Here is a 10795-nt window from a genome sequence, read left to right on the forward strand (position 1 = left end):
TGTCATAAATATGTTATAGTATAGGATTGGAAATAGGACTCGCCGTGAAAGGTTTCATGGTCCGAGAGCCTTAAGCCGTAACTATGACAACTATCAGGGTCCGCGTGCCGTCCTTACCCACCTGGGCGCCGTGCCTTGAACCGTGGCCATGCCGCTTTCGCAAGCTTTGCTGCGCCGAATCCTGCAATCTTTGGATTCAGCAGCAGAATACCTTTAAAATTCTAATGTGCTCCTGCCCCGCCCTATCATACCGCTTCGGGCTGTCCTTTTTCGAGAAGAGCGCATTTGAGCATCCCTTTAAATTCGCCAAAAGCCAGGGATTTCTCCCTGAACCCGAGGGCAAAACCCTACATTCCATCATGGCGTTGTGCCGTACGATTCACCTCTATCATGGGATTCTGCCTGGATTCCAGAAATCGAATGCAAGCTCCTATACTTGGGGACCCACCTTCAAGGCCCAGGGCATTTCAATTCACATCGTAAACGCACTTACCGATTATTATATTTTCCAAATAGGAGAATAATACATTCCCAATCCACTAATCTTTTGAATTAATAAAGTTTGTAATCTGAAATAAGAATCTTTTCGATGCATCAAACAAATGAGGAATATCAATAAAGCGTAAAGCGTAAGATTTTACGCACTAAAATCCAATTCCAGCCCACGGGCATCGGAGTCATTGACCTAAACAAACAAAATAATCTTCTCATCGAATTTTAAATAATAAAGAAAGAAAAAGAATATCTGGATGCCATAACATGGAAAACATAGTTTAAAAGAAGGGCCCATGGAGACAATGCAGAGTCATATTGAGTGTAGAGCACTCTCTGCCTTAAACAAAGAGACAGAGATTGGCTTTTGCTTCATTGATTGCTTGAGCTACAGGCTACATTTATTGATTTTCTCTTTCCCTGGCTGCTTTCGGTATGGCAAAGTTTGTGCCTCCCAATAAGTTATCAGCTTCTCTCAGATGTCTGTTAGGCGACATTGGCGGGACTCGCACCTGGTACGCACTCTCACTTTCTCTAAAATATCATTTCAAGAATCGTCAAGAATCGCAGTATGTCTGTTTGGCAATGTTAGGGTTTTAAATGTACGTGATTTTCGTTTCTTTATTTCTTTTATGCAGGGAACAGAGAAGTTACACAACGTCCGTAGGCGGAGCGGCCACTTCGTCGCCCAGGGAGGGAGTAATAGCTGAGGTGGCGTCGCATCAACAATGTAAAGCAGCAGAAGTAAAAGAAGAGGCGCAACGGAAAAATAAGGTGTTCTGGATGCGGGATCCCGCCACCGGGAACTGGATTCCGGAGGACCACTTCGGCGATATCGATATTGCTGAACTCCGAGCGAAGGTTCTGTCGTCCTCAAAGCAGAAGATGACATACAATCGAAGATGATATGTGGCAGAATAATAGATCTGTTCTGCAACTGCACATCCTTCTTTAAAAAAAAAAACACTCTCAAATTTTGTCAACATATATCATCCGTTTGTATATGCGGGTTTATGTGAAATGAGCATCAAATTTTTGAAAACCCTATTTCACTGTGTGTTTGTATTTGAAGTCTAGTCGAAACAAGGACCTTATTGAAACTTAGGACCTTATTGAAACTTTGGTACAATATATGTCGATCTGAATGTTGTTAGCTTTAATGGTCCTCTATTTTGATGAAGTAATTTTTGTTTGCTTAAATAGATGGTTGATAATTGCTATTATTTTTCATTTAAAATATTTAAATTATTATGATGATATTTAACATATTGAAAATATGATATCTATTCATTTTATTATTATATTTTCTAAAAAGTTATAAAGAGATATTATTTAAATTATATGAAATCTAATTTAATAATATATTTTGTTACCATAAATAAATTATGTTATGTAAATAAAATTGGATTTTAATATTTTTTAATAAAATAATTAAAATTTAAAATTTATAGTGTTTCAAAATACCCAACCACATACGTTGACTTTATATTTTAAAATTATATATATATATATATATATGTTAATATTTAATTATGATAAAGATATTTAAAATTTTTGTATTCAGGTTTCTCTGATCCATAATGAATGAACCACACTTGTTGATTTGGCCAAATATTTATCTTATGTGATTTCTATCAAAAGACTTTGCTTAATATTTAAAATTGTTAAACTTAATTTTACCAAAAAAATAAAAATAATCTTAAAATAAAGGCTTATGTGGCTTATAATTTAGGTGTACTATTTTTTAGGATAAATTGCATCATTGTTTTAAGGTCCACCAATTTGTAACTACTTATTATTTCAAGTTAAGGTAGATGAGGATCTCTCGACTTTTTTTCTTTTTTCTTTTCTTTTCTTTTTTAATTGAGGGCCTAGATTGATTCTCAAGGGAATATATCCAGCATATGCTTAGCCTTAATGCTTATGAATGGTTGTAGTGCATTAAAGAGTTTGTTACGTTGCATTGACTTTTAATCAATTTAAAAAATTAGATATGTGCCACGTGGCCCACCCACCAATTTCCTAGGAATTTGAGATTGTTCCAATTCTAATAAGTTCCTCATGATAAGTTCCATATCATTTATAACATTCATTTAGATATAAGCAAATTTTATTTAGCAAAATGGTACATTACTTTTAATAAATTTAAAAAATTAGATTTGTTCCACGTGGCTCCCCACCCACCAAGTTCCTCATTATTATTTATAACATTTATTTATAATTCTTTTTCTCTTAAGTTAAAGGAGTGCATCAGTCACACATTCTTCATGTTGCAATAATTTTGATTATATTAATGGAGCCTTAGGCTATATCAACCACATTAATATTTTTAATGTGGTTGTACTAGTATAATATTAAAATAAACATTAGAGAAAACTTAAAAAATTAATATATATATATATATATATATATATATATATATATATATATATATATATAACATTAAATAATTAATATAAATTATAAAAAAATATAAAATATAGAAATAAATAAATAAAATTTATATGAAAAGAAAATAAACTAAAAAAACAATAAAAATAATTCTAAATTGGAAATTAACAAAAAATTGATCCAATCTCAATCACTCACATTTATTTATGTGTTCTTCTTCATAGGATTTTGAAAATGTTTCTTCTTCAAGCTCTTCCTCATCTTTTTCTTGCTACCAAAGAGATTTCTTTAAAGTTAAAACACCATTGGACCGAGTGGAAGGTTTCTTTGGTATGACTCATTGAATGTCTTACCATTCCTCCTCTAATTATTTGATTTCTATAGCTTCTAGAGATTCAATTTATGAATCCTATACACCATCACATTGAGTGGAATATTTTCTTACTGGAGTATCCTGAATATCATACAACTCTTCCTCTAATTTTTTGATCTTCAAAGCTTGGAGAATCTAGTTAAGACTTAGGGAAGAGGGATTAGACAAGGAGATAAGGGGCCACTAGATGAGATGAAATGACCACACATTGATACATAGGTTGAGATGCTTTCAACTAGGAGAGGGGAGATCCCATGAAGAGATAGGTAAATTTTGGAATGAAGACGGTGACTTCTTAATTAATTTGAGGTTCAAATTTGTTCTATGAAGGGATTAACTTACATTTTCTTCCCAAAGATGAAGAGGGGCCCAAAGAAGAGAGTGGAACCACTTTCTTGCTACTTGAGGTTTTCTTAGCTTGTTTGTGTTGAAAATATGATTATACTTAAAGGGAGGGTGAATCAATATAATGGACAATTTTAACGACTATTAACAATATCCAATATTTCAAATCATTCAACAATCAATCATGTAAACAACACATAGAAAAACTAGATGTATGTGGAAATCCATAAAGGGAGAAAACCACAAAACTTATGTCTGAATGTTGTTGTAGGTTGCAACCTACTATTACAATAGTTTTTCTAGCTCCTGTTAGAAAATTATATATTATGGAGCAATGGAACATATAAAATATTCCAGAGATATAAACACATAAAACGCATAAAACAAGAGAGACACAGATATACGTGGTTCACCTTGTCTGGGCTACGTCCACCCCGAACAGCTAGTCCTTCCTTTCTATTATCCGACAAAATGAAGAGACACAACCTACAACAGATCCACTCTAATATCCTCTGTTTTCTCTCACAGTCTCACTTCACTGCTTCTCACTCGAAGAATACACGTATATTACACAGACTCAATACGATGCCCTCATACAAAGAGAGGGGTTGCCTTCTAGGGTAAAAAACCCTAAAATAAACATAAGTTCTATCGTCAGATCATCTGCCTAATGAATGGCCCAGATTGACTAGAAATTACTATACTTTTACAAGGCAATTTTACATCTGTTTTTAGCTTCGGGGGCGTTGCCCCCGAAACCCCCCGCTAGGGGGGCGCTCCCCAAAGGTCACAGCCACCCCCCCTGGACCCCCCCGCAACGAATACCTTTGATTACAGAAGATAATCAGGCTCCACACCCAATAGCTCCAACTAGAAGGAGACACCCATCCCATGAATTTACAAACACCCACTTGAAGGAGACACCAACCCCCCGAACTTTACAAGAACCAACCTAAAGGAAGCAACCACTCCCTAAAATTTATAGGCACCAACCTAAAGGAATCACCCACTCCTTGATGTGGTGGCACCAACCTACTTTTCCTAATAGATCCCTCATTCATGCATTTTCAAACTCAGACCCACAGGCACATTATTCTAGTTTTAGACTTTACATTTCCACTACTCTCATTTCCTTAGTTCATACTCATCTATATGTTCAACTATAATATAGACATTCTCATACCACAAAATCATATCTTCTCTCATCTATGCCATTCTTTTGCTCAACCTCTAATTTTTATTCACTAAATTCTTCTCTCATACACAGAGACCCACATTACTACACTCAAGCAACTCACACACATTGGTTCTCCATCTGCCACACCTCAAATAGTGACATCAAATTTGTTATTTTACCTACCTCATTTCCCAACTCTTACATCCCCAACACTCTTTATTAAACATGCGTTAATTTATTGTAAAGACATCTCACCATCTTGTGTCATTCTCTTATTCTTTTATAGATTTTTCCCTCCAATTACCATTGGTTTAAATCGATGGTATTTAGCCATGGAAATCCTCATTTGACTATATCATCAAATCATACCCTATAACTCATGCAATCTTCAATGGAATGAGAGTTCTATAGATCCTTTTCTTTTTTCGTATGTCTCCACATGTCCATGAGCTAGAACGTAGACCTAAACTCCATAGGCACCTATCAGCCCATCATCGACCAATCACTATTCTATTGATTTGCTGCATGTTGTGCCAATAGTTGATGGGTGATATGCCCTTAGGTGCTCATACTCCAGCTCCTGCAACTAGGGATTGTGACCAGCACTTTGTGGCTCACCACTCACTACTCGTAGACCAGTGAAAAATTATTCTATCTTGGCAGTTTACTAAACATGATTGTCACTTGACATTGCCACACTTAACAAATATTTTTCCATCAGCTGTCCTACCACTCATTGCTCTACTATTGGATGTAATTAACAATGTATTTTTCTTGTGTTAATGGGCAGTGGGTGGTGACTGGTGGCCCGCACATGAAAACTATGAAAAATGCCAAAATCTCTTAACACTATGAAGCCCTTCCAAATAATTTCTCAGTACAAATACTAAGGATTTATCATATCATTTCCACATCATCTCTTTGCAACCTAATTTCCATGTGTACCAATAACCACTTGCCACATTTTATCCACCTCACCTACCATGTGTCATCCATGTCACCTACGTTATATACAGAGCCTACTATGTGTCTTTTGTTGACATGTACTTGCCGCGTGTATTGCCACATGTCACCCAATAAACGTTTACATTGCTTGTCAAAAACATTGAACTCACCTACCACGTGTCACCCTCACATGCTTCCACATCATCATCTAAGCCACGTCATAGTCTGTGTTATATGTTAGGGTCCAACCATAACCCCCTTATTTATGTAATAGGGTCGAGTCATAGTTATAGTTAGTTAAAGAGTCAATAAAGCCCATATTAATAATTGTAAGTGGTTGACCCGCATTTAAAGAAGGGACCACAGTCAGTTGAAAATGGGCCATGGTATTAGATACATGGTATTAATAAGAACCATGGTACTGACCCATGGCATTGCATGTATGAATCCTATATAAAGGATAGAGACTCCCCATTGAGGAGCATCGTGTCTTATTTTGTAATCGAGCCTTGCTCTATTGGAGGTTGCCCCCTCAAAGAGGCAAGTGAACATTGCTTTCCTTTCTGAATAATAAAATACATGCTGTTATTTCTCATTGTTCTATGTTTTTGGTTATATTTCTTCGCATATTTGGTATTCTGGTATCTTCTCGCGGGTCAAGAGCATAAAAAGTGGTATTAGAGTATTTCCAAGGCTGATGGGATCTCCATTTTTAGACGATTTTTTTTTTGGCTAGAGATGTGTTCTAACCTCTTTAAACCACGAGATCTGTCATTGAGCACATAAACCTATAGATTTGGGGAGGCATGCACACAGGAAATATAAGAGGTGGTCACGCTTGTTGGACTCCCTTGTAACCCCTGTGGGTACCCCTTTGAGTAGTAGCTCATTAGACAAAACCACACACAGACTGTCTTCCAAGTACCCTCTGGGTATATCGGAAGCCCCCTAGGCTAACCTGAAACCTCGCCATAGATAAACCATCGGCTGTCTTGCTGCTACAGTACACTGAGAACAGCACTCGGGGATATTAGTAACACGTACGATAGGGTAGTCGGGTAGTATAGCTAAGGGTATGGTTGATCCTCCTTAGTTAGTGCCCTGAAAGATTGGGCCAAGCACTACTGGTGGACCCTTATGTATATTGCGATCTGTAGCACCTGACACTCCTTGACACCATAGTTCCCTTATATCTCTATAGATCGCACATCATCTTTACTAGATCAAATCTAGCAGGTTGGGTTCTGTCGCAGCCGCAACAATCGAATCCGCCATTCTGATCTAGCAGCAGGGTTCGATCATTGCCACATTCCTACTCATAATCTGCAGTTGAGGGTTTCGCTGACAGATATGACTATTTTTGTAGGGAGGCTTGTGGCTCCTATACCTTGGCGTGATTCTCACAGGACATTGGGCATAATTAACTTTTCTGGGAATCGGCTACTACAGTATTCCTAAGTGAGGAGTAAAACTCCTTTTGTAGTAACAAAAACAAATAAAAGTCTAAGACTTTCTTGGGACGCTTATAGGAGACTTAGCCCATAAGAATCAGGTCGATGGGGTGAGCAAGGTGGTACCATTCACTTGTCAGTGTCAAAATTTCGGGTGGTCCCAATTTTTTTTTCACAGTAACGACAAGTGCACCGGATCTATCCATGGTACAAACCATAGCTCAAGCTATGGCCAAAGAGAAGATAGACACCCTTGAAACAAAGGTTGGAGGAATTAATGAAGTAGATCCAATCCTTAAATGACACAATCACAAAGGGAAAGTTGGGGGTACAATCAGAGGCATATGCTTTTAATGAAAACCATGAGGGTGAATCTAGCCATTCTCTTCACTTCTATGGAAACCACCAACAATCCCATCCTCAACCACCCAAGCTGGACATGTATAAATTTGATGGCTCTCGTACAGCCATATGACTGTCACAAATGGAGCAATATTTCACATTGAATCACATCAGAGATGATGAGACTAAGCTAAGTGTGGGAAGCTTGTACTTGGACCAAGAAATATGGCAATGGTGGCAGTGGCATCAACGATGCTATGCAAGGCCAATGACTTGGCAGATATTCTCAAAAGCCCTTTCTGACCGCTTTGACCATGAATCTAACTTTTTGGGTCATCTTACTAAGCTTTGACAGACAAACATAGTGCAAGAATATATTAAAGCCTTTGAAGCATTAGCCTTTCACACAAGAGATCTAGCAGATGAATTGTACTCGGAATGTTTTATCAGTGCTCTCAAAGACGCCATACAAGCCCACGTCTGGATGCACCACCCAGTCACATGGCTAGTAGCTTGCACGACAACTTGTGAAGTAGAACGCACGTTAGCGACCCAGTCAGCTCATCCAAATTTCATAGCCAAGGGATGCCCCACCTAGGCTCCGAGCACTACCCAAAAACTTAAGGTTCAAAAGGTGTCACCAACGGAAATGGCAGAAAGAAGAAAGAAAAGATTGTGTTACTACTATGATGAGAAATACTCCCCGGGGCATAAATGCAAGGAACCCAAATTCTTTCAAATTGATGCTACTGATCACAGTTTATCTGAGGAAGCCCCACCATTTGAGGGACTAGAGGAGGAAGATGAGGACAACTAGCTGGACAATGAGCTCCCAGCTACACCAGAAGAACTAGTTATCTCACTCCATGCTTTGGCAGGAATTCCTTCTCCCCAAACTCTCAAAATCAGAGGTTTTATTAAACATCTCCCTATAGTAGTCTTGATTGATAGTGGTAGTATGCATAACTTTATCCATCAAAGAGTCGCCGAAGTAGTGCATTGTTTTGTCAGAGCAGTCTCTAATTTCCAGGTCCAGATTGCTGATGTGAGGACATTGAAATGTGAAGGCCACTGTGAAAATGTCAAACTTCAGATTGGGGGTTATCACCTAAAGACCCACATGTTTGCCATCAACATGGGTGGGTGTGACATTGTCTTGGGTGCTGAATGGCTCCGCACACTCGGCCCAATCACAATTGATTTCCAGGAGTTATATATGAAAGCAGAATGACCACACGCATACCCTCCGTGGACTCCAGGCAGGTGCTCCTTCTATCATCAGCTCGCATAGGATGGGAAAGTTGTTAAAAAAGGGCCACCGTGGAGTTATAGCCCAATTTAATGCCATCCATGCCTTCGATCCCACTTCTCTTCATATTCATCCTGAGATGCAACATGTCTTAAACGACCATCTACAGGTCTTTAACAAACCTCATGAGCTTCCACCCTCAAGAGGGGAACAAGCTCATAGCATTACTTTGGTCCCAGGGGCACAACCACCAAATGTGCGCCCATATAGATATCCTTTTGGACAAAAGAATGAAATTGGAAAAATCATCAAGGAACTCCTAGAAGTCGGTGTCATTCATCCTAGCATTAGTCCTTATTCATCGCTTGTGGTCATGGTGCTCAAGAAAGATGGGGAATGGTGTATGTGTCCAGACTTCAGGGCCCTCAACAAGCTTACAGTCAAAGATAAATTTCCCATCCCAGTTGTTGATGATTTGCTGGATGAACTAAATGGGGCTCAATTCTTTACTAAGCTCGACCTTCGCTCGGGCTATCACCAAATTCGCATGAAAGAAGTAACATTCCAAAGACTTCTTTTCAAACTCATGAAGGCCATTATGAATTCTTAGTCATGCCATTTGGTCTCTGTAATGCCCCATCTACTTTTCAGAGCCTCATGAATCACCTGCTCAAACCATATCTTAGAAAATTTGTCCTTGTTTTCTTTGATGACATCCTCATCTACAGTCTCACTTGGGAAAAACATCTTCAGCATGTAGACCTGCTCTTGCAACTACTCTGGAAGCATAAATTATTTGTTAGATTATCCAAGTGCTCTTTTGGCATGAAAGAAGTTGAGTATTTGGGCCACATTGTGGGGCGTGAAGGTGTCAGGGTGGATCCCAAAAAGATCCAGGCAATGCAGGATTGGCCTCAACCAAAGACCTTGAAGAGTTTGAGAGGATTTTTGGGTCTCACTAGCTATTATCGCAAATTTGTCCGCAATTATGGTCGCATTGCTAGACCCATCACTCACCTTCTCAAGAAAAATTCATTCCTCTAGAATGATGAAGCGCAACAGGCATTTATAGCTCTCAAACATGCCATGTGTTCCACTCCCGTATTAGCACTACCCGACTTCACCAAATCTTTTGTGATTGAATGTGATGCTTCAAGTACAGGTATTGGGGTTGTCTTAATGCAGGAAGGTTGACCCTTGGCCTTCACTAGCCAACAACTAAGTGGGACAAATTTGGGACAATCTACCTATGAGAAGGAGATGATGGCCATCTTACATGCAGTGGATACCTAGCGACCATACTTATTGGGACGACGTTTCCAAATCTGCACAGACCATCAAAGCCTTAAATATTTTTCGGAGCAACGCCTATCCTTGCCACAACAAAATAAATGGCTAGCCAAAATGTTGGGATATGATTATGAGATAATTTGCAAGAAAGGGAGCGAAAATGTCGTAGCGGATGCTTTATCACGCCAATTTTAGGAGGAAAGCACCATGCTAACGATCTCTCTTCCCATTTCAGAGTGGTTTGAAGAGGCTCGTAAGGAATGGTTTTCACATCCTTCACTCTCCCAACTCACCAATAAACTGTAGGCAGATCCAAATTCCACAACGGGCTACTCTTGGCAGGATGAGATTCTTCGCTACAAGGACAAAGTAGTGATATCTCCAACATCCACCCTCAAAAGTCACATTTTGGTAGAGTTGCACTCATCTCCCACTGCAGGCCATTTAGGCTTTTAGAAGACTTATTCTCACACTCGGCGTTCATTCTTTTAGACAGGCATGAAAAAGGACATTCTTACTTTTGTAGCTGAGTGTGATGTGTGTCAGCGCCACAAAGGAGAAACAGTCAAATCCCCAAGCACCTTACAACCATTGCCCATCCCTACCTCAATCTGGACGGAGGTTTCTATGGATTTCATTACTGGTCTTCCGAAGTCAAGCAACAATTCAGTCATCATGGTGGTTGTGGACAAACTTTCTAAGTATGCTCTTTTTTGCACCCCACCCCACCCTTTTACACC

At 38.9% G+C, this 10795-nt stretch overlaps 1 protein-coding gene across 1 annotated transcript; it reads left to right on the plus strand.

Moving 5' to 3' along the window:
- The first annotated feature begins 825 nt into the window (after nt 1-825).
- On the plus strand, nt 826-1496 carry LOC149175445 (protein SENESCENCE-ASSOCIATED GENE 21, mitochondrial-like). Its single transcript, XM_089422835.1, has 2 exons — nt 826-1007; nt 1131-1496. The coding sequence occupies exons 1-2, from the start codon at nt 928-930 to the stop codon at nt 1396-1398; spliced, it is 348 nt and encodes a 115-aa protein (XP_089278961.1). The 5' UTR covers nt 826-927; the 3' UTR covers nt 1399-1496.
- Nucleotides 1497-10795: the final 9299 nt, after the last annotated feature.

Source organism: Pinus tabuliformis, chromosome 4_1, assembly GCF_031772625.1.
Source record: "Pinus tabuliformis cultivar Carrire ecotype Pingquan chromosome 4_1, CPIR1, whole genome shotgun sequence".
In the NCBI taxonomy this organism is placed as follows: domain Eukaryota; kingdom Viridiplantae; phylum Streptophyta; class Pinopsida; order Pinales; family Pinaceae; genus Pinus; species Pinus tabuliformis.

Excerpts from the sequence above, each read along its gene's own strand:
- LOC149175445 (XM_089422835.1), top strand. The coding sequence starts at position 928 with ATGGCAAAGTTTGTGCCTCCCAATAAGTTATCAGCTTCTCTCAGATGT. Across the intron at positions 1,008-1,130 it reads ATTGGCGGGACTCGCACCTG|GGAACAGAGAAGTTACACAA; the intron begins GTACGCACTCTC and ends TCTTTTATGCAG.